Raw genomic sequence first — 27,743 nt, 5'->3', positions numbered from 1 at the left:
CTAATCGATGCAACTAAAACAAGGAGTTTTACATGTGGTTAATGACACTGCTCTGGATGGGCTGCACGGCAGTGCCAGCATTCTGACCACCCTTTTAATCCTGGGAGAGTTCCCTGGCAATGAGCTCTAGCATCTAACCATGCTCTGTTGGAAGGGTTGTTTTATCCACTTGGAGTTGCCATCATTTCGTTTTGGTGACCATCCCGTTGCTTTTGTGTTTTCAAGGAGTGCAGAGGTTGCTGGTGTACCTTTGTTCAGTCCTTGCTTTAGGTGCTTGTCATGTTCTGGCAGCTCTGCAATGCCACTGTTCTGCCTCTGCTGGAGAAGAACGGGGCAAGTGTTCACTTTGTACTAAATCCAGGATTGTCTGCAGAACTTCAGTGAAGGTTTGATCTGTGGTAATGTACAAAGGATAAATTCATTAAGGATATACTCTCAAAATGGGAGAGAAGTCCATTTAATAGAATATTATGCAGTTTTTCATGTAACAGTATACTGAATGAATGAAGTTAATCTCTCCCACTGAAATAAAATAGGAAATTTGTTCACAATAACTGATTATAATGTCTGTCTCCCAACAATCTTTGCAATGTGGTTTAATTGAGCTCTGCTCTAGGCTAAATAAGACTGTGTCTGTATCTGGGTTTAAAATATGTCTGGTTGGTTACCAGACTCTGTACTCCCATGTATGTGAATAGGAGTATCCCATTTCAGCTTCATCTGCAAAGCCCTGCAGGTACAAACCTATCCTTGGACTTCAACTTCAGTTTAGGGAACTCTGGATTCAAAAAAGAACAGCTAAAATGATTTTGTTAGCATTAATTTTGTTTGATGAAATTGCCCTCTCCAGGTGCTCGCAGAATATTTGATAATGGGCTGCAATCTCCCTCAAATGTTTGCTCTGTGGATTTCTTTGGCAGATTTGTTTGCAGATTTTATTTTTAGCTTCACAAATTGGTCATCATAAGCGTTTGACACTTGACATTGCCTGTGTGCAATTAGTCCAGGAGTCCCTGTGACCCCTCAGAGGATGGGGAAGCAGCTCTGATGGGCACACGTGAGGAACTGTGGCTTCTGCACCTACCCTGCCACCCAGCTGATGTTTTGGAATGCTCACAGAATTCAGCTTTTAAGCCAGAAGGGAGTGTGAGTCTGCAGTTATCCCCTGTAACTTGTGCAGAGAAAAACGTGCCTGTCAGGGGGGAATCCAGTCTGGATGTGAAGACATGGACGAGCCGTTGCTCCCTTTGTTGCTATATTTCATCAACCTCACAGTTCAAAATCTGTTCCATATCCTGAGTCTGAGCTTGTTTGGTTTAAGATTCCACTCAGCCTTTCCATCAGCAAAATTTCCTATTTCTAGAAGGTAAGAAATGGGAACTTGGAGGGGATGAGAGTACAGCTAAGGTCATCCTGAGGTCTAAGTGAATGTATTTGCTGAGCTCTAGTTCTGAGCAAAACATTGCTACAAAGATTTCATACACTGTGAAGTCACTAAGTGTGACTGAATGTGCTGCTGGCACAGAAAATTAAGGGAAAATGAACCAGCAAACAGAGCTGTTGACATTTTGAGGTGAAGGAAACATTTGTGCTGATTGAAGTGAATCTTCCCTAGTTTCATTGTGTTGTGCAGTTCCTGAGCTGGAATATGTGATTTGCTCTGCAGCAGCAGGGCAGGTTTGTAGGGGAAGATGGAGTCAGAAGAGAATTTAAGGATGAGGATTTTGTGAGGGCATGGTTTGTGTCAGGTGCTCATATGGGTGCAGGGGCAGGTGGGAATGGGTGTCCATGGAAAGAACAGGGATGACTATAGCATTTGCAGGATTTTAGGTGATGCTGGTGCTGTGAATAATATTAGGGTTTGTTTCTTAAAACTCTGTGGCATGGAAGTGGAACAAAAATTAAAATCAATATGGTGCAGCATTCAGTGATTGCTAGGTTCAGGAATGGAGGAAAGGTAGTGGTAAAGCTGTTGGAAAAAGGAGGGAGAAGATCCTGCCTTAAAAGTTATGGAATTCTTGGTGGGCACTCCAGCTGTGCTGCTGTTCTGGGGTTCCAGGGGAACACACAGGCACAGGAATCTCTTCAGCTCTTTTCCTCTGGCTTGTCTCCTGCAAGGGGCAATTATCAATGTGTCTCTTGAGGCCCAGACGAGGTGCAGGGAAGGCTTCTCACACCACTCCTCCTCTGCGTGGGCAGATGTCTTCTGCTCCTCACTGGCTTCCTTGGCCCAGAACCTTCTGGCTGAGGGGACAGGCAGATGGTTGCCTTGAAGGCTCAGTGGCTCATCCAACATCAAACACTGAAGATCCGTGGCCACTGGCCAGTAATCTTCCACCCACGAGCTAAACCCTTAATTCCCTGCCCAAAAAAGTCACTTCAAACCAACCTCATGAAAGAACAACTCCAAGATATTAAGCTTTTTTGACTGTTCCAGGGAATCCAGCACCCAGGGCTCCAGCTCCATGTGAAATACCCCCAAAGAAAATTCCTCTTATGCTGGAATCCAAGAAATAATAAGAATAATACAGATCAGAAGCCCCTGTTTCCCATCCAGTGAGCTCACTGGGTTGCAGGAATTTGAGCTGCTCTGTCACACTGGAGCCAGTGATGTGCTTAGCAGATGCCTGCTTGGGTTCAGATGAAGTGCTGCAGAGGCATATGATGCCAGAAGAAGGATTAAAAAGTCACCAGGCTGTTACAAAGAAGAAATAATTACTTGTAAGCCTTTGCTTTTGTTCTTGGCTAATACTGGCTTTGTTTGATGGTTGTTAACCTCTTCCACGCAGGCCATCATCCCTGGGCAGCCGTGACTGCTCTTGGGTGATGGAAAGGGGTAAAGCATTTTAAAATGCAAAAATCTGTTCCCAGAGCACCTGAAAGCACTGACAGGCAGAGCTGCTTTTTAAAAATTACTTTTTCAGGTAGATAAAGTAAACACCGCTTAATGGTTATTTGAAATAATAACTTGTGGTGTGAAACTCAGGAAAACCCATGGCATCTTGTTTAAATAGATTCTCTGATAAATTAAAGAACTTTGAAACTGAGCTGATCAAGCATACAGAAGTGTTCTCTGGAAATGCTGGTAATTAATTATACCAGGATGTGAAAGTTATTGGGTAGAGATGAAGAGAATAGAACAAATCCCTTAAGTGATGGCCTGCAGTTGCTGATGCATGGTGTTGGTATTCTAAAAATAAAATGGACAATTTTAACTACCAGTTTTATCAGTAAAAGGCTTAAAGTGCTTAAATAAATTGTCTAAAGTACAGCCTTCAGTATAGAAATATAGGAATCCATTATGTATGGTATGAAAGTGGGTGGAAATCTTTAGACTGCAATAAAAAGAAAAGTGAAGCTTTTTTTCCTTTCTGCTGTCAGTCTGGCCACATGGGTTTTGCTGTTTGTGTTCAGCTTCTTAAGGCAGAAGTTGCATGACTGTTTTTCTTTATATTGGGCCAAGTCCTGCATACCTCCTGCATGTGATTAACCCAGGATAAATGAAGTGCCTGCAAAAATGAGCCCACTGTCTGTCTGAGGATATTGTGCTGCAGCAAAAGTCCTGGGAATTGCACAAAAACAGCTGCTAAGTCTCAAGCTTAGATCCTGACCCACAACCCTTTGAAATCACAGGACTTGTCTCTGCAGCCTGCTGAGTTTATTTCTGATTTGTGGGGCTCTGTCGAAGGCAGGGATTCCTTCAGGGGAAGTGGGGCCGTGTCTGGAGAACCCTTGGTCATGGAAACCCTTCAGAAAACTTGTGAGCTCAAACCAATCCATGCTTCCCTTCTCCAGATGTTTCTGTGCTTCCCCAAGCACAGCCCTGCCCTCTGGTACCACGGGGCTCCTGGCTGAGCAGGACACAGAAGAAAGAAATTCCTGTTAGTCACCAAGTCAAATCCAGTAGCCAGACTGGCCTCCAGGAGATTCTTGTCTAGCAAGCCAGCTGTCTGAATGGAAAAGAACGTTGGCATCTGTCACACAGGATGACAGTGGCTGCTTTTTGCAGAGGGCTGCAGGGAGGTGAGCAGATCCCAGCAGGCTCATCCAGGGTGGGTGAAGGGCCTTAGAGAGGAAACTCCAGAGAAATCTCTAGGTTTTCCTCTTCCCTTGAAAGGTCCACGGTCCAAAGTGGATCTTCCTTGCATTCCTTTTAGAAGGGTTAGAGCACTTAGGGGTGGAAGCCTGACAGACTCAGGTAAGGGAAATCAATCAGCTCAGGAGGTGGCATTTGTAAAATCTTTTCCAGCAGAATTAAACTGTGTGCCACGGGTTGGAGCCTTGCAGGGCTGTAACAGTGGGCTAAACGGATGTTTTATGTTTTAAATGTGATTCTGCCTGTCAGAGAGGGTGTTGTGCTGGTAATTCATTGTTTCTTTTCCTTTTTTTACCGTTCTGTTAAAATTTCTGTCCAGTCATGGCATTTTGCTTAGTTACGAGAACAGTTCCATGGTGGTGCATGAATTAAACATGAGTGAACACATCTTAATTCCTTATTTCAAATTTATGGCTGCTGTCCTGTGAGAGTTCTGATTTCCCCGTCCTCTACATTTGTCTCCTTCTTTTCTTAATTACCTCACACCTGCCTCCCAAAGCTCTTCCCTTCCCTGCACTCTGGCATTGCACGCTCCACAGGACTGCAGTGGGGTTGTCTGTCAGCAGCCATTTGGTGTCATGACAGGTATTGATTGTTTATTCATTACTTGAAAACATTTAATTAAATTTGACTGCATAATTAGCACGTTAGCAGCCAGACATGCCAGGGCAGCAAATGTGACTTGCAGAAATCCCCAGGCTGCAGCCCTCTGTGAGGAAGGTGGTAAGACAAGTGTCTCTGTGGGGTGTTGTGGGATCCTCAGGTGTTCCTGAGTTCCAGACAAATCTCTGCATTCTGTGTTGTCCTTGTGGTTACCTTTATTCTTTAAAGAGCTGAACCTACACAGAGCCTTAAATCCTGATTCTGATGGGATTCCCTGAGAACCCTGGAACTGAGGGCAAGCTCTGTTTTTTCAATGCTCAAGAAGTCCAGCACTAGATGTGTTTACCTTCTGTACCTATGGCCAAGGCCTCCAGCAGGAGTTAAGGAGAGGGGTTGTAAGCTCTATGACACAACCAACATGTATTTGAACTCCTCTCCACTGTTACCTACCCTAATTTAGTCAATACATTTTGCCTTTCAGCAGTGTGTTGTTAATCTTAACAGGAAAACATTTAGGTCAAAAGGGATCTGATGTTCAGCTGAAGCTTGAAATTGGCCAGCACGTGCTAGTTCTCTCTGTGCATCTTACATATTAGTGCTTGAAATACTTCTGGGTTGTGATGCCCATCTGCATTTAAAGAACTTGGGAAATTGTCAGTATTTTACCACAGAGATATGGACTGTAGTGCCAGAAACAGTAATACAAGAGCAAGGTTACCTGACAGGGAGAGTGAAATGGTTGTGTGAGAGTCCTTAGAAAAGCAGTTTCTTTGCACCTAGAAGAAAAGCTCCCTTTGGTCCTGCAGGGCTGGTGACTAGCAGCCCTGGGGCTGTTGGTCATTGGGTCTCCTCACATGCTGCATTTTATTTTCTTCTGCAAATGTAATGCAGAAAAGAATTGCTTGTATCTAAACACGTAGCTACCCTGTAAGTGTTCTTTTAATGGAATAATGTTTGTCCCTAACTTACCAGGTGGCTCCACTGAAGTTGAGCTAAGTGTCCCCTTTGAGTCCATAAGCAGACTTTGACTAACTCACCTTTTCTTTTATCAGTGACAGAGTGTCGAGGGGTCTTGGACAATAATCAGCGGTTTTCTTCATTACCAACGTACCTACCTGTGAGCTATCGGCTCTTCAACACCGAGACATCTTTCTTCCTCAAAGAAGCCAACCAGGACTTGATGAGAAATTCCAGTTTGCAGTCCAGGGTGGAGTCATTCTTCCCATACAAAGCCAAGAGGCCGCCCGTGTTAAACGCCAGCTACGGACCCTTCTCCGTGGAGCAAGCAGTGCCCCAGGACCTCATGCTGACTTCCAGCTCTTTTGGATCCGCCAACAAGTTCACTTACAACTGGAAGCTTCAGGCCTACATCATGAGCACCAAGATCTACCTGAGCAAGCCCAGGGTGCAGGTGCTGTTCTACATCGTGGGCAGGGACTGGGATGAGTACAGCCCCGCGGAGCGGCTGCCCTGCCTGCGCGTGTTCGCCTTCCGCGAGACGCGCGAGGTGCGCGGCAGCTGCCGCCTCGGCGGCGACCTGGGGCTCTGCGTGGCGCAGCTGGAGCTGCTGCCCAGCTGGTTCAACCCGCCCACGGTGCTCGCGGGCCGGAAGAAGCCGGCGGAGCAGCTGGAGGGGAGCCCCGTGGAGCTTTACTACACGGTGCAGCCCGGCGACGAGAAGGGCGAGTGCACGGCCGAGGATATCCGCAAGGGCAACGCCATCCGGCCCGGCAAGGATGGCGCGGACGAAGCCGTGTCCCACCTGCAGAGGATTGGCTCTGTCAGCCTCTACCGGGGCCAGGAGGCCTCCCAGCTCACGGAGCTGCGGCTGGACAGCAACGTCGTGGTGTGGCTGCCCTCCAAGCCCGTCAAACAAGGGGAGGTCGTGAACGTTTACGTGACAATTGCCAACAATTCCACGGTGGATCAGTTCGTTCTCAGGTAAGGCCGGGCGCGTTTCTGACGCGGCGACACGCGAGGATGTTGGGGACATGGGATGTGAATCTCGGCTGATTGGAAGCTGATCCCCACTGAAGGTTGCTCCTAGTCACTGAAATGCCTTATTTTCCTCTTTGCATGCTGTGAGGAGGATTGAAAGCCCCCGTCAGGGGCAGGTTTGTAGCGTGTCTGCCGTGCCGTTTGTCACAGGCCCAGGGTGTGCAGCGAGGTACAGAACTGCTGCTTTAGCGGGGCCGTTTCTGTGCCGTGACAGACGGGCAAGGCATCACAAAACTTCTCTGCTTTATGGCGCTTTTAAAACCAGGTTTTTATTGCACAGGCATGGAGTTTGAATGTAGAAAAACTTCAATTACCTGCTTTTCTGTAAGTGTTCTGGCAGAGCTTGCCTCTCCCACACACAGAGCGGTTTTGTTAGGAGAGCTCTGTAGGGAGGGTTTAACTATCCACTTGCAGTTAAGCAGTGTTTGTCTTTGGCAGCACATTTGTCCCTTAAATAAAGCCCAAGGTGTTTGATATTGCTGCTGCCTGTAAGGGACTGTTAGAAGTGAGTGCCATTATTTTGGACAGGAGTGGGAACAGAGGAACTGCCTTACTGGGTCAGATCACTTCCCTTTTATTTTCATTTTTAGCTGTTTCCCTACCGATCAGATGAAAATCCTTTGAGGATGACAAAGACTGGGAAACTTGTTAATCACTGAAAAATTTGATGTATCTTTTTTTAACTTGTTACCAGGCTTTAAATTCAGTGGAAATTTCCACGGTGATAAGCAACAATTGCTCTCTAAAGCCTCAGGGAATCAGTTTCCCAAAAGATTCTGCACATGAAAGAATTTATTTCTAAGGCTTATATGAATTAGATTAATACATAGTTGACAACCACCGAGGAGAATAGCCTTTAGAACAGGAAGTGTCGCTTGGCAGATAAAAGGCTTTTATTTGAAAAAAGGGGGGTTTTAGTCATCCCAGAACCGTTGTGGTGTTTGCAGCTTTGGTTAAATTGGCGAGATAATCTCCCAGACACCTGTTTACTGAGTGAAACCTCTGTGCTAGAAGTATTTTCTGATGTTGCTACTTCCCTTCTATTGAAAATCCCTTTACACAAAGTAGTAGAAGCAGAATACTTTTGCAGGTAAGAAACATAGCAGTGGTGAAAGAAGAAATCCAGAGGCAGTGAGCTGGGTGTTTGTTGGGTGAATGGGAGTGGGGATCACTCTCTGAAGGTCCTTGTCACTGTCTTAATTTTCCTGAAAAGCGAGTTGAAGAATAACAAGCTTGTTGAAATCTGGGGCTGCATTTCTTTGCTCAGAAATGAGTCTGGCTGAGAGGTGCAGGAGACAGAGGTGGGAATGTGGGATGTTGGTAGTTGCCTGCGTGACTTGCTGTTACGGACAGAGAAGATTGGCTTCAGTTTTGGGAACGTTTATCTGGAATGCACAGTCTGACACAGGTTGGTGTGTTGGTGGTTCTGTGCCAGCACAAATGCAGAGCTCAGGCTGTGTTCTCTTGCTGAAAAAAACCCTTTTGGTGGAAAGATGATTTGCATTTTTGCTTAACATTACTTTGAACCAGATGTAGGAGCACAAGAGACTGAAAAACTAAGTTTTTTTTGTTTTTGTTTTTTTTTTTTTTTTTTAAGTGGCTTTTTCTTCCTTCCAGCAGGGATGGGCAGGCGGTCGTTGTCCTCAGGTGTGGTACAGGGCTGCCTGCCTCTGGAAATCAGCCCTGTGCAGGGTGCTTCTCTCCACAGCCAAGGCAAGAAAATGAGTGTGAGGTGTTCCAAAGCAGTCACGGGTTTGAAATCTCACAGGCACGGTGGGCTCGTGGATCTGTGCAGCTGCCAGGGCACGAAATGGGAGCTTTGCTTGAGGTGTACAGGAGGGGAGCTCCATGTAAAGGAAATGAGGTGGTTTTTACTGCTTTCCTGCCAGTGCAGGGGGAGGGACAGCTGACCCTGCTGGCAGAGGCTGTGTGGGACCATCCCACCAGTTGTGAACTCTGTTCTGTTGGTTGTAGAGGTTCTTCCAGTGGCACTGATGCCTGGAGAGGCTCCCTGGAACAGAGGCTGGACAGTGTTAAAGGAATAAAGCAGGGATTTACTAAAAGGCCTTCAAAGGATGCACCTGGGGCAGTGCAAGAGCCCAGCCGTGGCTCCACCCAAGGTGGATGGCATGTCATGAGTTTTCACACTTTTATAAGTTTTGGTCCATTTCTGTTAATTGGGGTTAATTGTCCAATCCCAGCTCCAGGTTGTGCAGTCCCACCCTCCCAGGTTGCTCTCCTCCATCCCCTGCTGTTTGCACTTTTTGGGCTGAAGCTGTCACAGTGTCCTTGGTTCTGGGGCTGGAAAAGGATTGTTCAGTGTGCCTGAGCTGTGAGGAGAGCTGCTGGCACTTTGTATGGAGCTCAGAGTCACACACTAAGGCAGTGCAGAATATAAAAAATATGAAAGCTAAAACTTAAGGCATCAGCAGAGGGCTGGTGAAAGGCTGGCAAAGCCAAGTGGAGCTTCTCATTCTGTGGTGGGAATCTGATGTCTTCAGTGCAACTTCCGAGGTGTGGAAGGGATGGAGTGTGAGCCAGGAACCTGTGGAGTGTCTGTGTCTGCAAAGAGAGCCCAGAGAGCAGAGCAGCCAGGGAACAGCAGTGCATATGCTGGGCCTGCCCAGGGGCCCCTTTAACCTTCTCCGTGGCCATTTGCCTGCTTGGAGAGAGCTGTGTGCTCTCATCCTCTTGGGTTCCCAGCAGAGCAAGCCCTACATCCTATGACATGCACTCACATTTAATCATCCTAAAGAAAAACACACCGCACATTATCCCCGGGCACAGTGGGCTTGTTTATTTTCTGCTCCTTGTATATTATTCATTGAGGTATTGCAACGTGCAGTGCTGAAGCAAACAGCATGTGATCATTGCTTGGGGGGTGGGAAATAATAGCTACAAATCTTCTCTGGCAAAAGGGAAGCAGACTGGTCTAAATGACCTCATAGCCACAAATCACAGCAATTGAAAGTGTGGTCTTAAATTGTGTCTTCATTCAGAATGCCGGTACTGTACGTGTGAATTTATCCATGTCCTTAAATTGTCTTAATTCAGAATCCTGGTACTGTATCTATGAATTTATCAGTGTTCTTAAATTGTGTCTTAATGCAGAATGCTGGTACTGTCTCTGTGCATTTATCCATATTCTTAAATCGTGTCTTCATTCAGAATCCTGGTACTGTATGTGTGAAGTTATCCATGCCCTTAAATTATCTTCATTCAGAATGCTGGTACTGTATCTGTGCATTTATCAGCCCAGGAGCACCAGTGAAGAGCAGGAGGATGACTGGTGTGGCAGGGAGTGAGGTGGGCTGTGCAGGGTAGTGCATTAATGCCGTAGGAGCGCTGTGTGGGTGAACACAGCTCCTCCTTTCTTGCACCCAGTGAGCACAGGACTGTTGTGGGGACAGTCCAAACCATCCTGAGAGGTTGGAGGCCCTGTTCCTGTCCTGCTGTGTCACCTCTGGTAGGTCTTTACAGGCATTTTCTACCTGCAAAACAGAAAATGCAAACAGTTGGTCAGCATCACCCTTGGGAGCATTCAGCCCTTTTACTGCAGGACTTGGATTTCCTCTCATGGAAGGGGTTTCAGGTTTGCCTTATGTTATCAACAATAATATGAATGGGAAAATCTTGATAAAAGAGCTGAAGGAATAGAGAAGGGGGAGGAAAATATTGTCCTGCTTTTCTACCACTGGATCTCTGGGCTCCCAAAAGAGAGGTGAATTGCACTTGCTGCTGATGGTACAGTAAGGAAAATTACTGTTACCTCTAGCAGTTCGTAAAGTATGAACGGAAGGAAAGACATGTCAGTACAGGAAAGAAAATAATAAAAAAACCCAGCAATTTTTAAAATGAAGATCATTGAGGTCTTGTGTCCTTCCCAGAGCTGCCACTAATTGTTACCACTGACTTTGGCAGAGCTACCAGGACTGATTGTCACCTCTCCAAGTGCTGTTACACTCTTCTCTGATGCGAGTCATCATTTTGGGTGTGCTGTCTGTGAGCATTAGAAGGCAAAATCCTTAGGGCACGACCCCGTTCTTGACTGCTCTGCTGAGCCCTCACACCCAGCAGGCTGCAGAAAAGGGAAAGCATCATAACCAAACTGAAAAGAAGGTGTTCTCGTGGGGTTGACTTCCAGAAGGGTACACGTAACTGGATGTGATTGCTGGGCACTTGAAGGTAAGGAGCAGACTGGGGAGGGGTGAGCTGGAGGCAGCAGGCAGCTCTGAAAAGGCTGTCCTGTGTGCACTGCTGTGTTTGCTCTGGAGCTCGAGATACTTCTCCAGGTACTCACCACAAAAAAAAGGATCCTGCCAGCTGTTTCTCATGCCATGTTGTGGCACGTTTGACTTGGCACAGCTCTGGTACAGCACAGGGCCAAGCAGAAGGGGTGGGAGTGCTGAGTGCTTTGTGTCACTCTGCTGGGCAGCAGATCAGCTCTGACTCACTCTGCAAGGTGCTGAACCAGCACATAACCTGATTTACAGGAGCTATTGAGCAGGATAAGTAAAGAGAAAGGGGATGAAGTTGTTACATCCTGATTAGAGAAAAGAAGTGTAACACTGGAGTGATTTTTTTTCTTCCCTTCAGGCTTCTTATTAGAGATTTTGCAGTGCAGCTCGCTGCACCTGGAGGGATGTAGGTTTTAATCAGTGCTGCCTTTGTCCAACAAACAAATCAACCCTACACGATGGATAATTAGGAGTAATAATAAATCTACAAATTGGATAAAGATAAATGCAGTGAGGAAAGCTATTAAACACACGAGCTGGGACAGCTTTTACATTTCAGTGCCTAATGAGTATTGACAGCAGAGCTGTGTTGGGTGGTGCTGGCAACAGCTGAAGGACCTGGAGGAGGATGCAGGTGAAGAGCAGCACCAGAGGTAGGAAAGGTTGTTATGGTCATAACATCTGTGTAAGTGCTTGGGAATCTCAAGATAAAAAGACATTTTGGAGGAATTGGTCATGAAAAAGGGGCATCTTCTACACTAACTCTGCCTGTTCTGCATGAGAGACCTGTTTGAGCCTCCCCAGGGAGTAAATCTCTTCCAGGAGCTTGGCACTGCCCTCAGCTGTGCTGAAAAGAACCAAAAATATGAACATTTTCAAGCAGTTACTGTTTGCTTTTAGATATTTTAGACATTTTCATTTTACCATATGACAAAATAACATTTACTGCCCTGAAATCTGTACTTATTGTTAGTTCATTAGTTCTTGACACTCTGCAGTGTGGTGGCATCATGGCAAACACAAATGACATCACAATGAACTGGAGTTGAAGGTATCAAAGCATGCAAACCTAAACCAGAGCTGGAATCACTCCAAGTTTTGTGTTAACCCAGAATTTGGGATGCATTATGCCAAGGATCTATTTTCCATGGTAAATGGAATGCAGTTTTTCGGCTCTGAGGTGAAGGGTGCTTTTTTTTAACACTGATTCTTATTTAAAACCAGCAGAGCTTGGAGTGAAATGAAGAGAGGCAGAAGAGTTTGGTGGGATGCTCTTCTGGGTGTACATGTCCATCTCCAAATGGCAAGAATTGCAACAAAACATTTTACATGTCCTATGCAGCTTTGCATTGCTTAAATATTGAAGAGTCATTTCACTGCACGAAAGCATTTCAGGTGACATCTGAAGGGAGAGGGGTTTGATCCCCTGGACTTGGTTTTGTTGTCTCATTATTCCGGGTGTATTTTAATTGGAAAATTGAGATGTTTTATGGCATTGGTGGGGCCCCTAAAGCCAGGTGCTAGTCCAGAGTTGCTCTGCAAAAATGCCCAGAGGTGTGAATTATGACATGAAGGGGTTTTATATATTTCATTGATGAAGGTTTATATACTTCACTGTCTGGCGTTCAGCCTTGTGGAACTTTAAATCTTACTGAATTTTTTTGTTTGTTTTACTTTCCCTTCTGTAGAATGATTAGTAACAATTCAGCTACACATCTGCAGTGGAGCAGGTTATTGAAAGAGGAGAACACTGGGGGATTTTGGTTTTAGCAAGTGCTGAGGTACAACAGCACCTTGCAAGTGCTTTGTTGAGATTTCTCCCAAGTAAATTCATAGCAGTGGTGCCATCAGCTTGGATGTTCTGCTCCAGTAAGCAATGGGGGCAGTCTGCTGGAGCAGTCCTAATTACCATTTACTAGAGAAGTGACACACCAAAGGGGGAGCATTTGTGATGTGAAAAATACTTCTTCAAAGAAGGGAACGTGTTAATGCTATTTTGAGAGAGTGGCATGCGCTCCAGTTTAATTTCATCAGCCCTTAGCAGGCACTTTTCAGGGACATTGGTGTCACACCAGCGGCAGCTGGGTTCTCCAAACTAATGACTTGTTCTCAGAACTGCTAAGCTGGGGAGGAGGATGCCCTTTAAACATCTGAGAAAGGTGCTTCTCAGCAGAGCAAGGGACAGGAGGGAAGGGCTCACTGTGGTAGCAACGAGTCTGGTTTAATAAAGTTTTAGAAAGAACTAATAATTAACTGGAAATTGAAGCTACCTAGAAAAGAGAAAACAGGCACTCTCCCCTGGCTCTCTTTAAGTGCCTCTGAAAAGCTGCGGTGCCTGAGAAACCTTTTGAACGATTCTCCAACGAAATGTACTCATTAGGAGTGAGAATGAGCGATGGATTCATTGTTGATGTGTTCCATGCTTTGGAAATCGTTTTGCAGCCAGGGGGAGGCTTCAGACCCTGCTGGCATCAGGAGCTGAGCAGGGGAAGCCCAGAGCCCCTGGAGGGCTCAGCTGAGAGCCTCCCTTCTGCAAACAGCACCCTGCACTTCTGCAAACAGCACCCTGCACTTCTGCAAACAGCACCCTGCACTTCTGCAAACAGCACCCTGCACTTCTGCAAACAGCACCGGGACACTTCTGCAAACAGCACCCTGCACTTCTGCAAACAGCACCGGGACACTTCTGCAAACAGCACCCTGCACTTCTGCAAACAGCACCCTGCACTTCTGCAAACAGCACCGGGACACTTCTGCAAACAGCACCCTGCACTTCTGCAAACAGCACCCTGCACTTCTGCAAACAGCACCCTGCACCTCTGCAAACAGCACCCTGCACTTCTGCAAACAGCACCCTGCACTTCTGCAAACAGCACCCTGCACTTCTGCAAACAGCACCCTGCACCTCTAGCGTGCACAGGCCGTGCAGGAATTAACTGAACCGCACCTGCAGAAATGTCCTTTCTCTTGTGGAAGCAGGGATTCCCAAAGTGTGGGTCTGTGGGTTCTCTGAGCCAGCTCCAGGGCACTCTCCACAGGACTGTAAACAAACCTGAACTAGATACAAATATTTATATATAAATGTATAGATACACTCCTATGTATAAATACATATACACTATATTTACCGATATATAAATACTGTATATGCATATATATAAAACTGTATACAAACCTGAACTAGATATAAATATTTATATATAAATGTACAGATACACTCCTATGTATAAATACATATACACTATATATACCGTATATAAATACTGTATATGCATATATATAAAACTGTAAACAAACCTGAACTAGATACAAATATTTATGTATAAATGTATTTTTACACTCCTATGTGTAAATACATATACACTATATATACCTATATATAAATACATATAACTATATATAAATAAGCACATATATAAATGGTGTGTATATATATATATATATATAGTGAATATATGTATATTTATAAATATATTCTCTAAGCTGGGTCCTGGCTATCTCCATGGAACTGTAAAGAACTTGGAACTATATATAAATGGTTAAATATTAAAAAAATACATATATACTACTATATATAACTATATATATAAAACTATATATATATATAATATATAAAACTGTACATAAATAAATGTATATAACTATACATAAATATATAAATAAATACAAATATAAACATACACATACAAAATGTAAAATGAATTTGGACTTTTGCACTTCAGGCTTGTGTGATTGAAAATTTTCCCTGGAGATGGGGTGAGGCACCGCTGCTTAATAATTCCTGTTTAGCTGCTTGTGTGACTCGAGTTACAAGCGTTAATTAAATCCTTGGTTCCCTGCCTAATTAGTGACAGTGGAGGCTCGTTAGAAGATCACAGGGCGTAAAACCCCAGTCCTCCCAAGCCAGCAGTGAGGAGGGAAGTGCCACTCCGCTGGAAGTTGGGTTGAGTCAGGAGAATGTTTTGTGGCTGTCCGAAACAAGGCTGTGATCTCCTGGGAACCCTCGGGGTGATTATCTGCCGAGCTGCTGGGTTCCAGGGCCCCTGGAAGCAAGGAAGTGTGTGAGCCTGTGGGTCTGAATGGAAATGAGCGTCCCTGAGAAAAAACCGAGGCTTTAAAACCTCGGTGAGTCTGTTCAAGCTGCAGAAGCAGGAGTGACCTGCTGGAGTCACGCTGGGAGGGACAGCAGCAGCCCCCAGCTCAGAGCTTGCAGGGAGGAGGATTTGGGATGGAAGGATGGAGGGGAGGTAATCCAAGAGTAGGGACCCGTGCTAGCAGAGCTGTAAAATCTGATGGGTTTGTTGTTTCATCGGTGCTTGTGGGGCTTATTATTTAAGACAGAAAGTGTCAGATTGATTGAAGTTTCTGTTCTGGCAGAATGCTGCTCCTCACTCATGACAGCGCCGGCACAAAGAAATCACATTGTTTATGTGTTCTTGTGGCACTTCACAGTTAAAACTCCCACAGAAGGCACAGGGATCTTGGGAAGTGCTGCTCTGCACTTAGGGGTTAATTTCTACAGAATGCTGAGCTTTCCTATAATTTATAGAATGTTGGACTCCAAGTTTTCCTACCTTTTCCTTTGGGACCCCCTTGGGTGTGTTTCCTGGAAATCCCACCCTGCCCAGGTGTGCTGTTGTGTGTAGTGCTCTCTCGAAAAGCAAACTGCATTTCTGCAGACTCTGAATACACAGAAGAGCTGATTAATTCATAGTTGAGATGCGGCTGGGTTAAAAGGAAATTCAGCTATTTTTTTTTTGTTTGTTTGCCTGGTTCCTGGTGTGTTACAAAGTGTCTGTATTAGCAAAGCTGCCAGGGGGTTAATTTGCACTGCCAGCCTCATCATCTCCAACGACACCGTGTTAGGTTTTCATATTGCTGCTCAGATCAGCAAGACCAGAGAAAGGAGGGCTTGGGAGAGAAGAAAAATGGGGGGAAGCGCTTCAGTCGTAGCCCTCTGCATTTTCAGCTGTCAGGCTGCTTAAAAGAATCTCTTTCTCATACAAGCTCCGTGTCTGAGATGTAACCCTTCATTTCGAGCACTTTGTACAGGACAGGCTCGTTAAGGGGAAGATGTGGCACTTACCGAAACGCAGAGCTTGCTTCCTCAACCCCCCCGATTAGTTGTTAACCAGAACACATAAACAGGTGTGGGTCATGAATCACAACTTGGTTTTGCAGATGAAAGAGTGTCTGACAGCCCAGACCATAAAGTCATGCTCAGTCTTTCACTCACCCCAGGAGTGCTGGGAAAGAAGTTCAGCCCTACAGGTGATCACTGAGGCAAAAACGTTGTTACTGACCAGCCCGAGGGGTTCCTTATTTGGCATATTGGACATCTGTGGATCCTATTTTGAGGAAATTTTCCTATGGGTTGCATGGCTGCTTAGTCAGGGCTGTGAGCTTTCCTGTAGCTTTTTAAAAGTGAGGTGCTGTGATGGTAATTGCTGGAGTCACTGAGTCACTCGCTGTGCCTGCTCTCTGCAGGTTGTACGGATACCACCGGTAGCAACAAAAATATTTTTCTGCTTGAGGTTATGTCTAGCTTAGAAAAAGCTCTGATTGCACTGAGAATTCTTCCTATGGAAAGGAAGCACCAGCCCACAGTAGGAGCCTGTCACTTAGGAACGGGCCCAAATTTAGTCCTGTGGAAAGTAATGAGAATATTCACAGGCTTTAGGCTACTTTTTATTCCTCTGGATTCCAGACATCCATGAAAGGCCACATTAGCAGCAGCCTCTGATTTTCCCTTCTATAGCAGCCTGATTACAGTTTTCCAGTAGAAAGGAATGACAAAAGCATTTTTTTTTGGTATGTACCTAGCCAGTGTTGGTTGTGTGATGATGACTGTGGACATGTACCCTTGTAATACTGGGTTTTGGGACAGAAGAGGATAAAAGGCTGGTTTTAAAGCTGTAATTAATTTGTGAGGAGAACAGGGCTGGCCTGAGCAGAGGCTCAGGGCAGACACAAGAAAGAGCAGACAGCGTGTCACAAGTCAGCCGTGGGGACAGGAGTGTCACAGCCCCACAGGTGACATCCCAGCAGTGTTCAAGGAGGTGGCTTTGGGTCCTTGAGACAGGACTTTGGTTTGTGGGAGCATCCTGCTGTCCTCAGGATCCACGAGAGTGGCGATTCCGGGTGGAAGGAGCTCAGCCCCACAGCAGCCTCTGGAGGGAAGCCCCAGCACCTCGGGGCTCAGGTCCCCCAGGGCTGAGCTGGGTGCCACTGCCCTCCCAGCACCTCCCAGTGCCCTTCCTGGGCTGTCAGTGCCCTAAGCCACGCTGTTCAGAGCCCCAGGCAGGATATTGCAGGTGACAGTCCAGCCTGGGCACAGCACGTGAGGAGGATGTGTAACCTCCCCTTTCCAGACTCAAGGGTACTGCTGAAGGATTCTTTTTCTCTTATCTGTCTGAGACAATGCTACTGTAATTTGTACTGGGCAGAAATATTGAGAGAGCTGAATGAAGATTTTATCAGCTGCTTGTAGATAGTGACAGCTGGTTAGTGTTAATATATTCTGAAAGATCTTTAAAGAAATCTTGAATAGTTGTGCAGAAATTAATATGCCTCATCTCTCTTTGTGTTACTGAAGTGGGGCTGTGCTGGCATCTCCAGCCTGCATTCTTTAATTTTCATAGCATGGGCTGATGGGCTCTCTGTCCATTGCTATGGTAACTGCTGCTTTATTTCTTACTCAAAGAAAACATTGACATAAACCCATTGACATAAACCCCACCACAACGTGTCCTTTTTATTCACTGTGCACACCTAATGGATGCCAGAGCTGTGCAAATGTGTCATGATTGTGCTGGATGGAGAGCAGCAAACTGCAGGGCTCCTGCCCTGGTGTGTAACTGGAGTCACCTTTCAGCACACGTGGAATTTTATGTCAGCTGCTTCCACTCTGCTTTTATCCCTGCCCATGTTTGATTAGATTTCAGATACTTCAGGGTGGAAACAGTCCCTGGCTGGGTGTTGGGAAGTGCTGTGGGGGAATGGGATCTCACAGCAGATGAGGCATGTGAACTTTGGTTTTGCTCTTAAACAGCTCCATTTTGAAGTGGAATTGATCCCATGAACTTCTGGCAGTCATTCAAAATCCCTCCCAACCTTTTTGTGAACACTAATGAAGGGAGTAGTGGTTCTTTCCCTGTGTTAGTACTTCTGTTTTGTTGCCTTAAAACCCCCAAATGTCTCATGAAAATCTCTACAAAACTGCAGTAGCCTAAGTCCCCTCCACGAGGTTCTGCTGCCCAGTTCCCTCCAGATTGCTGTTCCTCACATCCTCTGAGTGATGCAGGTGCAGAATAAAGTGTTCCCAGTTCCTCCCAGCGTGGGCAGCTTGCTTTGAGTCCCCACACCCCTGTGCCACCCCTGCCAGGGACAGCTCTGAGGTCTGGCTCTTTTGAAAGGAAAGATTCTCCTGGAAAAAAGTCTTCCTGCAAGTGTTTGCTAGGGTTTTCCCTGCTCCCTATTAAAATTACCTGATAAGTGTGGCAATTATCTTTTCATCTTAAATAAAAATTAAAAAGAAATAATTAAAAAAATCTGATCATGATGTACAAGAAGAGGCTTGCACGTTCTGTGTTACATTCTGTATGATTTTAGATGGAACCTCATTAAACATCTTTACACCCTCTTAGGATCATCTCTGTTAACTCTTTCAGGGGTTTCCCGGGAGGAAATGACTCTGTACCACCTTGCACTGAAATCAAGCAGAGTTTAGTGTGACAGAGCATTTTGCTGGAGTGCTGAATTGAAGATGCTGTGCATGGAGAGCAGCGTTTGCAGGGCTGGGGCTGTGAGCTCCAGTCCTGCAGAGCTCTGTGCCCTCGTGTGCAGGGACTCCCTAAATCAGGACTGTGCTTTCTGAAATGCCTCACCCTGCAGCTGGGAGTGCGCAGTGAAAATTGGTGGAAGGGGTCTAAGTGCTCCCCTGGTTGATAGGGAGATGCTTTTTGTGCCTCTGCAGGGTTATTTTGGTTTAAATATTGCTGGTCCTGCTTTGGGGGGCTCTCCTTTTTCCGTGCCAGGAGCAGAAGGTGTCGTTCTGGGGGTGTCCTGCAGTGTACAGGAGATGTGTTAGGTAAGAGCCACTCTCTTGTTCTCATCTCACAACAGCTCTGTTCTCATCTCCCTAAATGAGGGTGAGTCATGGCCAGATCTCAGCTGGATGCAAGAGCAATTCCAGGGAATGGGAAACGGTCGAGAACTTCTTGTTCTGGGGAGCTCTGCTTGTTCAGAGAGGCAGTGATTGTCCTGTTGTGTTGTGTAATTATATCTGCCTCCACGTATCCCACTGCTGCTCAGTCCTATTATGTGTTCTTAGCTAAGCCCAGGCTATTCAAGGAGGAAATGGAACAGATTCGTGGCAAAAGCAGGTGAAACACCCACGTGTCCTTCTCTGCTCAAAAAACATCAAAAAGGATAAGGAATGTTACTTTGATAATTATTTAAATGCTGCTTAAGGGGCCTCCTGGACTGGTTACATTTGGTCTGTGATTTGCCTTTTCACCAAATACTCAACTGATTCAGCAACATGAAAGAAAAGGGGGAAGAAAGGCAGGAGGATTGTGGTAATTGAGTCTTTCCAAATGTAAGAAAATTAGTCTGTTGCATTGAAATTCCCAATTGCCAGTCTGGAGTGTACTTAAGTGTTTGTTTAATGGATAACTGGTTTTACCTTTTATTTGTCTTTTCCAGAAACACAAAAAGGATAGAAAAATAAGAAACGCAAATTGAGTTTAACTCAATCTGAGCATGTTCTTAGTAGCTAAAAAAAAAAAAAACCAGCTATTCTCTGTGTTATATTAGAGCTTCGTTATTCAGAGCAGAAAGAGCCATGTGTGGGAATTCATTTCAGATGGGTATTTTGGACAAAATTGGAATCTGGATTGATTTTTATAGGAAATTCTTAAAATCTGGCCATTTATGCTTTTTAACATCTTCCTAGTGTGTTTCTAAGGCTTAAATCACCTTTAGAGAAAAGTTTCTTGTGAGGCTCCAAATGAGTGCTGCTGACCTGGTGGGTAAAGCTGATTGTGCTGAGTAGTCAGATTTTTTTTCCCCCAATTTTCATTTCAGTTAAGTTTTTTATTCTGATACAGGTACATTTATGTAAGTGAATAAGTTGGTTGTACTAGAACTTGAGATTTATACCTTTTCCTAAGTGTGTGGTATAGTGTCCAAAATCCAGTGCATCCTTTTGCAGAGCCAAGTGGACTGTTGTTTTCTTGTTTGAGTTGGCTCTTCTTGTTTAATCTGGAGCTGTGCCAAAAACATGAATATTCATGACATTGTTAAACAAGATTTTTATTGAAAATAAAAAATGGATCTGAAGCTTTCATTTGTCATTCTGAACTCAGCTAGTGAAAGCACTGTGAAAAGGCACATTTATCAGGGAGGTTTTCCTGGTGTTTTCTGGTTTTTTTTTGCTCATTGAGTGAAAATTTGTGAGAGACCAAGAGTATCTCACTGGGCAGTGAGCCTGCTGTTAAGGTATTTCTGTGTACAATGTGAATATAATAGAGATGAAATGTATAAATGAAAATATTTTATATGTTGGATCAAGTAGGAGATGCTTTGACAAGCGTTGAGCCTCAGGGAAGGTGGTGCAAGCAGAGGCCAGATCTAGCAGAGCTAACAAAAGCCAGCGTTCCCTTTCTCCTGGGCTGCTGGTGGTGTTCCCATCCTGGCTGCCCTGCATGCAGGGGCCAGGGCACTCCTTTCCTTGGGATGTGCATTCCCAAGCTCAGAGCTGATTCTGAGTCCCTGTGCAGTGGCTGAATGAGGGAGATGAAATGAATTTCTTTCCCATGGAGGGATGGGGAAGGTGAGAAGATGAGCAATAAGAAAGGTTTCTCTTGCAGCCTCTGGCCTGTACAAGAAATTAAATAGGCTGAGCTTCTAGATGACATGTGGCACTGATTGGAGAGGTCCTTCCTCATTTGTTTTGCAAGGTGAAATTCTCATGGGAGCTATCTCTCCGTTTCACCCTGCAGAGCAGGCTGGCTAGGATTTTTCCCAGGAGAACAGTATCCAGAGATTAGTAGGAATTACTTATTATATTCTCATTCAGTCCTGCTGAACAGTCCAGTGTGGTGCTTTGACAACCTGCTGCCAAGGTGTTAGGTTGGGTGGTGTTCATGTCTAAACTAGCAGGAATGTTGTAAACTACCCAAAAGCTGTGTAGGCTGCAGTGAAACAGTTGTTTTTTGTTGTTGTTGTTGTTGTTTTTTTTTTTTTTTTCTGTTTGTTTTTTTTTTTTTTTTTGTTTTTGTTTTTTTTTTTTGTTTTTTTTTTTTTGTTTTGGGGTTTGTTTTTTTGTTTTGTTTTGTTTTGTTTTGTTTTTTTTCAGGTATCTTAAACAATTCTCCTCCTAGCTAGAGGAGGAAGGCAAGAGCTAATTCCACACAAATTGCTTGGGGGGAAAAAGGGCATCAGTGAGTGCAAGAAGAGAGAACATAAAAGGGCAGGAGATGACAGAGAGTTCCCCAGAAATCCTGATTTCCTCTGCACTGAGGAACCTGGCACCTTGGTTATTTCCCCCCAGCTGCAGTGATGGCAGTGCAGTAGCCAGAGTTTGCCTGCAGGACTATTGCTCAGGCTTGGGGCATCCCTGCAGAAGCCCTGGCCAAGGAGGAGGACACTCAAGATTTGGAAACCAGGGGGGCTCTCAGGGTAGAGTTGTGGGAAAGAATTGCTGTAACAACAAACTGTGTGCTCTTAAAGAGGGGGAAGTATGTAACACCATCAAAGGGGGACGAGGATTCAAAGGGAAACACATGTCTGAAACATACGGGTCAAGTTTATTTGAAAGGAAAATTTGTTTGCTTTTGGTTCTTTATAACATTTCCCATAGAGACTAGCAAATATAGCTGCCACATTTTTGGCAAAGGGTGTCTTATCCTAAACCTGAAACACTTAAATACACATACTTACATAAATATGGTCTCTATTAGTTTCAGCTGTGGGACTTCTAATTTTCCTGCCTTTTGTAGTTTATTTTTTTTTTCCCTCTGTTGGCTGTATTTGAAGCTTTAAAGGGGCTTGGTAATAAAAAAAATGTTATTACTGCTTTTTTAGAAAGAGAAAGAAGGACAAGATGATGAAGAGAAATCTTTGTCAGGGGTTCTGGTGTTTGAGCAAAGGTGTGCAGGAGGGGGACAGTGGTGATGACCTGTACTATAAAACCGTTCTGTAGGGTGCCTGAAAGCACCCAGGGTTTGTAGTTATTGAAAGGGGGTTATCAAAACTGGTTGGCTCTTACAGAAAACATGTGGGTAACTGTAACTCAGGAATCCTCTCTGGCTATGCTTTCCAAAAAATCTCCATTAGCAGAGTTGAAATTTGAAGCAGGAATAGGGTGAAGTCAAATCATTCCCTAATCACTGAACCATTCTGGTCCCAGAGCCTTCCCTGGGCTGGAATAAAGCAGCTTTTCCTTTTTTTCCCTCAAATGGTGCTTCCAATCCCCCACCACTCTCTTTGATTCAGTTCACTTTGTTTATTTTTAAATAAACATATGGCACACTCATCTCTCAGCCAGGCAAAGAGCTCTCACTGGTGTTGGTGGGAGCTTCACCACCTTCAGGATGAGAGTGGGGATCAATAGAGGAACTCCTGAGAGCTGGCCAGGCTTGTATTCCACTAACACGGGGTGCTTGAAAAAGCAAACAGTCCAGTGAGACCTAATCAAGTTAAGTGCATTTAAACCCCCCACGGGGGCTGTCATCGAGGGATTGCAGTCAGCAGGATTGATAGGAACCTTTCAAAGCCCTGGTGCCAGAGGTGGGCACGCTCCTGGCTCACTCAGAGCCTCCCACCTGCAGTGTCCTGAGGTTTGGCACCCTGGTGCTGGCTGAATGGAATGTTTGTGTCCAAATACACAGACACGTGTGGGAGGGGGGTTGGCAGTGCCAGGCTCCTGACGTGTGTGCCCACCAGTTCTCCAGACAGGTCCCTTTGGATCACAGAGTCACGCACTGGCTCGGGTTGGAAGGGACTTCAGAGCTCACCCAGCTCCAGGCCCACCTTCCACTGTCCCTGGCTGCTCCCAACGTCTTGTCCAGCACGTGGGACTAGGTTTAGGCTGGGATTAGGGCTTATGGCTCAAAGCTTTTGCCTTCCCCTCCATGCAGGTGCTGCTCTTGCCTTTTGTGCACGTTGCAATGCTTGGAACAGCTGAAACGAGACAGCAGCGACAGACACGGGGACAATTGCCAGGGTTTGTTTGGCTTTGTTTCCTTTCTCTCTCCAGCCCAAAATCCAGGCACAGGGAGGAGGAGCAGGGGATTTGGCTGTTGGCCAGTTTGCTGAGGGGTTTGCAGAGAGCAGACATCTGCCCTGAGGATGGATGGCTGCAGAATTCTGAGCAGGAGGTGCTGGGGCAGCTCTCAGGACACTGCCTGCCCTGCCCCAGGTGATGAACTGCCTGAACCCCCCTTCTGACTCCTGACAGTGCCTGGGGGTCAGCTATGAAATCACTCTTCATCAAGTTAAACCAGGTGTGGGGCTCTGCTGTGTGTCCTGAAGTCTAATTTTGCTATTTTTACCGGGCTATATCCGTGGTTTTGGGTGACTGATAAGGCAGTAAATATGCACAGATTGTGTTTTACACACATTGAGATAAAAATCTCTTCCACTGCTGGGCTTCTTTACCCAGAAGGAATATGTTCTTTAAATATTTCTTCACAGCTAAACTCAAGCTGAAAGATTCAGTCATCTGCCACAGAGGCAATCTCTGTGTGCAGACCTGGTTTTCTGTGTGAGACTTGGTGGGTGCTGGACTTTGGTTCTAAAACCTTGAAGTCTCCTGAGCTCTGAGTCCTAAATGGCTCAAGTACTTCTGTGCTGGAGATTTTTATTACATTATATATATATATAAATAATTTTTATTACATTATTTTATATTTTTATATATTTTTATATTATATTATTTTTATTACATTATATTTAGGATCAGTTTTCTTCCTAGGAGTGAATCCACTCTTTGTGTTGCTTAGAGTTGGGTCTCATCTTCATTCACTTCAGATACATCTCCATGTCATAACAATCATAAAAGTTCGTGTTGTCACTGTTGGGTTTTGGCCTTATAGCTGAGGATGGATTTAAGAAAATTAATTCCTGCTAACATAGGGATATTAAGAGACTCTGAGCTACCTCTAGAGGTAATGATAAAGAGGGTGAAACATTCTAATGAGCCTTTTCTAGTAGTGTGACTTCTCTCCAGATACACCTAGATTTTGCTTAGGAAATACAATCTCCATAATAATTTAAAATCTGTCAGACTCCCTTCCCAGTCTTGTTCTGAGTGTGTTACACAGTAAACCTGAAGGATGGTCTTTTTTAAGGACAGCCCAGGATAAAAATAGTATCTTTCTCACAGAAATGGGTGAAAGAGTTTTCACAGACCCTGCCAACAGTGTTCCTGGCTCGGAGCATTTCTATTTATCCTGCTTTTCTAAAAGCACTGAATTCTCTTTCAAGTTAGAAAGCATTTTTTAAAAAAAAAGAATAAATTTGAGATCCAGATTTGATGGTGCACTTGAAAGATCCAGCAGGCATTAAAGTTCTGTCTCCTATTTGAGTTGCTCTCGGTGTTGAGCACCGAGATGCCAAATTCTGAGCTGCTGGCAGTGCTCCCGTTTGCCTAGCAAAGCAATCCCATCATAATTAATGTGGCCAGGCTTTTTGGGCAGGAAAATATTGATGGGATCTGCAGAGCCCACAGAAGGAACCGGAGTAAAAGAGCTCTGCCAAGCTGGGCTGTGCAGATTAAGGACATATGGTTGTTCTGGCTGCTGCTGGCACCATCCTTTGAAGCCTGGTTCTTGCATTGTCTTCCTGCCATCCCCTCTGCTCCCAGGTGCCACTCCCAGGTGCCACTCCCAGGTGGCAGGAGGGACCAGCAGGAGCTGCTGCAGCCCCTCCAGGTGAGCTCAGGCTGTGTTCTGAGCTCAGGTGAACAGCTGCAGCTCAAATTAAAAGTGGCACCGAGCTGTGTCAGAACCTCCCTGTCTCCTCTCTCTGTATTACATAAGCTCTTCACACAAATAGTTTGGAGTTTCTCATTATCTCGACTTCTTTTAGAAGTTATGCAGCCAAGCCCATGTACAAATCTGCTCTAAATGTGGAATAATCCAGCTAAAATCACCATGGAAGGAACGGAATTTAACCCAGTATATATCCAGATTAAATAAATCCTGCTGGAAAGACAATTAAAACTTCAATTTTTGTGTTGATTACTTCAATGTTTTACTTTTAAAAGCCTGTCTTTAGGAGGAAATAATACTGTAGGGTACTTACATTATTTATTTTTGTTCTCATGCAGAAAAGCTAGTGAAAAGCTGGGTTAAAGGCTGCCCAATATTACAAATGATAGTTTATTTTTAAAAACAGTGTTTGCAGCACTGGAAAGACATTGGCATTTGGGAATGGGAAATGATGGGAGATGTAAACAGAAACATCCTTCATTGTCAGGGCAGCTTCGCTGCAGAAGCATGTTCAATCAGCACTGGCTCCTTCTCATTAAGTGGTGTCACTTAATTACAGCTCCAGGTGAAACAAAATGATTTGCAATAACCACGTCATTTTAATTAGCATGATACAAATATAAACCTTTTGTTTTTTTTTCTCATTGCATAATGCATGGCCATGACCTCTTTAAGTGTATTTACTTTTATTGACATCTTAATTGGCCGCCCACGCACGGTTCCTCTGTGCAGTGATTTCCACAGGAACAAAAGACAAATGACTCTGTCGCTCACAGGAGCAACCACATCAAATCACATTGCTGGCCCTTTTTTTGCTTCTCTTCCCAAGGAGCAAAAGCATCCTTAAAAATCTACAGTGTGAATAGCACAGTAAGAGAGGACATTTATGTATTTTAGCATGATCTCGCAGGGCCAGAGGTAACCAGGGCCCTCCCTGACCACTGAGGTGGCAGAAACTGCAGAGCACACCCAGAGCAGCTCTCAGAGGATACTGCAGGCCCATTTATCTCCTTTTTAAAATCAGACATGCTTAAAGGGAATCCAGAACCAGAGCATCTTTCCCTCATCTCCCACTTTTTCCCATGTTGCAGTTTGTAGATACTTTTGCAAAATCTTTCAGGGTCATAAATTATTTCACGCTTTATAAAAATATATATAATGTTTATTTTTCCATTATTTAAACCATGTTTCCTGTTCTTATCCTGGACAGTGCAAGTTAGTTCCATTTGTCATTCTCTGTGGAGGGTTGATGGGTGCAGGTTCTGTTAATTAACTAACCATGGATGAGTTTTTCAGAAGATCACCTTTCAGGTGCCTGGAGAGAGGTTATAAGGTATCCAAACAGAATGAGTGTCCATATCTTCTTAGAACTGGATCTTTGGTAAACACCATCTGGGTGTTTAACTGTAGCAATGCCTTTAAAAATCTGGGTAGGTCTTGGTGTGATCTGTGAGCTCAACAAAAGGTGCTCTAAGGGAAGGAGTTGTACATTTGCAAAATTGCTACTGAAACAGCAGCAGAAGGCTCTGTAAGCTCAGAACCCAAACCTGCTTCTGTACCTTTACCAGGATGATGAAGATAGAAAAGGAAGTCAGGCCTTCTTCTCACTCATTGGAAAAATTGCTTTCCTTCTGTGAGCAACAGAATTTTGTACCATGCCCCAAATGGTCAGTGCTGTTCCTCTGCCTAGAACTAATTCTCACTTTGCCCAGAAGTCATTTGAAAAGCTCTTCTTAAAATTTTTTGAAGTAGGAATGTGCTCTGAAATGTGGTTGCAAAACCCCACAATGGAGAAGCAAGTGGAAATTCACAGCAGGAACGACAGATGTGGAAGAGACCAACCTGCACGTTGCCACCAGTGCTTCTAATTATAGACCAGCAAAAGAAAATTTTGAGCTGAATTTTGCCAACATTCAGCCTACAACAGCCAGTCTATGATTAGTCAAGTCATCAAAATATAAACAAAAATAATTCAATCATCCAAGCAGAAATCCCATCTGCAAGGGGTGTAAACACGAAGATGAAAGAAATGCTGCCTTTTGGAAGGACAGAGCAGGATCGTGTGTAACTTCTGGATCCAGCAGAAAAGCTTCACATCCTGTGTAATATATATCTATGTACAATTTCTAACGTGGCTGCAAACACAATCAGAACTTCATTTTATGGCAGCACCCTGGCAACCAAAGCGTTTGGCCTGTGAATCTGATGTTTTCAGACTGGCAAAGTCTCAGCTAGAAATTAATGTGTCTAAAGACTAGTTTTGTTTCATAGAGCACAGATAATATGAAAATTTGATTAGTTCATACTCCATCAACATAAAAGATATGAGGTATGAATATTCTATTAACATCTTTGAACTGAACAAATGGCTGTGCCTGCTCGCTTGCAAGCACTGGATTGCACAATCACAGAGAACTCCTCTGTTTGTAGCAAAGGCTGATACATAATGCCAGCTTCAAGTATTTATCATTTTGCAATAGCACTGCTAGGACAGTTCATGGTCTACTACAGAAGCAAAAAAAAAAAAAAAAAAAAGGAGGCTGGAGTTATAAATGAGAACAGAAAATGTAAAAAAAGAGTCTGAACTCTCTCTGCTTTATGATTTTCATGAATATAATGAGAGATGGGTGGGCCATTTGAATAGATAAATGATGTATGATGGAAGTACAGAGAGCATCCGGAGAGAGAGGTTTTTCCTCTGAGCATTTTAAAATGTCCAGTTCTTGTGATAGAGGCTGATTTTTAGGTGAAGTGCAATCTAAACCCTCAGTGTCTAGAGTGGATTAAAAACTCTTTCTTGTTCCTTTTCAG

At 44.6% G+C, this 27,743-nt stretch overlaps 1 protein-coding gene across 2 annotated transcripts in view; it reads left to right on the top strand.

The window, feature by feature from the left end:
- Window positions 1-27,743, top strand: part of TMEM132C (transmembrane protein 132C) — a 184,253-nt gene that overhangs the window by 48,210 nt on the left and 108,300 nt on the right. Inside the window, exons 1-2 of one of the 2 annotated variants that reach the window (XM_053994210.1) lie at window positions 5,275-5,352; window positions 5,752-6,640. In XM_053994210.1, the coding sequence (XP_053850185.1) occupies window positions 5,880-6,640 (761 nt within the window). In that variant the 5' untranslated portion in view covers window positions 5,275-5,352; window positions 5,752-5,879. Of the gene's footprint in view, window positions 1-5,274; window positions 5,353-5,751; window positions 6,641-27,743 lie in introns of those variants that run through there. The other variant, XM_053994211.1, reaches the window with a different exon arrangement.

This window comes from Vidua macroura, chromosome 18, assembly GCF_024509145.1.
Source record: "Vidua macroura isolate BioBank_ID:100142 chromosome 18, ASM2450914v1, whole genome shotgun sequence".
NCBI lineage: Eukaryota > Metazoa > Chordata > Aves > Passeriformes > Viduidae > Vidua > Vidua macroura.
The sequence above is the reverse complement of the archived record's forward strand: the minus strand, read 5'-3'. Positions and strand labels throughout refer to the sequence as shown.